The sequence below is a fragment of the Pelophylax lessonae genome (genome assembly GCF_965119305.1).
Source record: "Pelophylax lessonae genome assembly, chromosome: 5".
Taxonomy (NCBI): Eukaryota; Metazoa; Chordata; class Amphibia; order Anura; family Ranidae; genus Pelophylax; species Pelophylax lessonae.
In genome coordinates, this window is record NC_138772.1 from 555,176,966 (window position 1) to 555,179,558 (window position 2,593).

Here is a 2,593-nt window from a genome sequence, read left to right on the forward strand (position 1 = left end):
AACCAGAACAGCAGTCCTGACTGAAGACAGCCCCACCTGGATCCACGCTACTCGAGTGAAATTGGTGAAGGAGGCTCCACCCCCTGAAGCAAGTCCAGAACCAGAAGCAAGAGAGGTACTAACGGGGGCGGACGGCCCTGACCTTGAACAGGATAGTCAAGAAAAGGGGGATTCAGAGGCAGGCGGCCCTGACCCTGTAGAAAAATGACATTCCCAATAGCACCAGATTCTGGAAAACTTTGGTTACTTATAGGACTTGTATCATTTTCAGTCTTCTCTGTAGTATGGGTTACCACTAACTGTATTTATCATCCGGAAGACCTAGTAGGGCTACAGGCCATTTGCGGAGCTTCCAACACCCCAACACAGAGTAATGCACATAACAGACAAAAGAGAGATGAAAGCTCAAAAAGTCTTACAGATAAAATGTCATTGTTGCAATTTAAGTATGCCTATGCCCAGAAGTCCGGATATGAAAAATGTTGGATATGTAGTAAACTCCATCCTAGCACAGCTAGAATTCCCCTATTAGCAATACCTTTAAACTTCACCCCTTTTCTAAATGGTACACCTCCTGTTGTCCTCACCAATGTCACGAGAACACTCTCAAATGATACCCTCACTTTCCAAATTATTGGTAGAAGTCATTCCCCAGACTGGTGTTTTAGGTTGGGAAACTCCACCAAGGGAGCTGAAGTGTGCCAGCAAACTAAGATTAATTTCTCAATGACCTCGATGGACAGCTCCTTCTGGCACACCTCAGAACCAGCCCTAAACGCCACTCTGATGAACTTTCTTAACTCCAGTTCCACTTCCTCTTCCCCAGTAGGACGGTTGTTGTCAAATTTAGCTTGGTCTAGTTATTCTGACCAAATAATGGCAATATTTCACAAACGTCCCCTAGCTTTGGGAAACAGTACTTATATTTGTTGTGGAAAGATTTGTCACCCTTGGATCCCTATTGTACCCCAAGGGTGGTGTTACCTCGCATCTCTAGTCCCCATCATGGGTGTAGTGGGAGACAACAAAGGAGGACATCTCCTCGAAGCTAGTATGCATCCTAGGTACCCCCTCAAACACCGCAATAAAAGAGAATTATTCCTTGAAAAGGATATGGTATGGGCCTGGTTCCCCTCATGGACCGGATGGGGAATAGACATGATGAAAAGGTTGAATAATTACTCTAAAATTCTCGATGACATCCTAGATAAGAACTCAGGAGACATTACCAAGTTAAATATAGAAGTGAGGGCAATTAAGAAACAACTTGAACTTCATGACCTAGCCATAGAAAGTATGAGTGCTGCTCTTACTGGGTTATGTGAAGTTACGGAGGATTATGAATGTTGCACATGGATACACAACACTTCTGTCGAAATCCCTGATTATTATGATATTATTGCACAGCACAGGAAAGAAGTAGATAAGTTACAATTAGAAGCCAGGAACATTGCTAAGACCTGGAGTCCCTTTAGTAATGTAGAGTTTGGAGTCGGAGGAATATTTTCCTGGTTGAAAAATATTGCTATGACCGTTATTATAGTCCTGCTCTTTTTGCTTTTTCTATTCGCATGCTTCAAGCTGGTAATGTGTATTATTGCTAGGGCCTCCAGGCCGAAGGTGAAGAACGTTTCAATGCTAGCCCACCAGTCTACAGGCTGCAAGAAACCCCCAACAAATAGCCCCAATGAATATATTAAGTATGTCAAGAGTCACAAACAAAAGGGAAAGAGTAATCTCACTATATAGAAAGAGGGGCGGGACAGTTAGGGACAGTTAGTCTGAAAAAATCAATTGGGAGGGTTATTGATTTTAAGAGGGGATTGTGGGAGATGGGGAGGTATCAATTTTATTTGCCCTCCATTTTGTATGTTCCCACTCCATTTTCTATGTATCTTAGTTATACAAGCTTTGCAAATGTGTACGTGTTACAGTTATGGCAAGTTTCTGTTTGTGGTTTTTGATGAAATCATGTCAGGCGTTTCTAGCAATAAGCTATATGCCCTATATGGTATTAAGTGTACTCGCTTTTTTCCCGAAATGACGCTTGGTTTCCTTAAACTGTTTAACCAATAAGAACGTAACAAGTATCCTATACTTATGCTATATGCCCTTACTCTTTACTATATAAACCACAACGAGCCTATAATAAACTGAGAGTTGGTTTCACCATACATCTGTGTCCGTCTGTGTTACTTCCTGAAATCACTCTCCCAGGCCTGCCAGACACAAAGCGAGCATAAGAACAGCGGGACCAGGGGTTCCAGACACTAACAGGGTCCCTATTCCCAAGTGAGAAGGGGTCCCCATCTCTAGGGGAGATGAGGTCCCTGTCACCAGAGGTGATGGGGTCCCTGTCCCCAGGGGAGATGGAATCCCTGTCCCCTGGGGTGATGGAATCACTGTCCTCAGGGAAAAAGGGGTCCCTGTCCCCAGGGGTGATGATGGGGTCTCTGTCCCCATGTGAGAATGGGTTCCTGCCCCCAGGGGTAATGGGGTCCCTGTCACCAGGGGAGATGGGGTCCCTGTCCCCATGTGAGAAGGGGTTCCTGTCCCCAGGGGTGATGGAGCCCCTGTCCCCTGGGGTGATGGG

The 2,593-nt window shown here is 45.0% G+C and overlaps 1 protein-coding gene across 1 annotated transcript; it reads left to right on the forward strand.

The window, feature by feature from the left end:
- Positions 1-204: 204 nt before the first annotated feature.
- On the forward strand, positions 205-1,749 carry LOC309556603 (uncharacterized protein; the record flags this gene model as incomplete). Its single annotated transcript, XM_082259041.1, has 1 exon — positions 205-1,749. The coding sequence occupies one exon, from the start codon at positions 205-207 to the stop codon at positions 1,747-1,749; it is 1,545 nt and encodes a 514-aa protein (XP_082115167.1).
- Between the last annotated feature and the right edge of the window lie 844 nt (positions 1,750-2,593).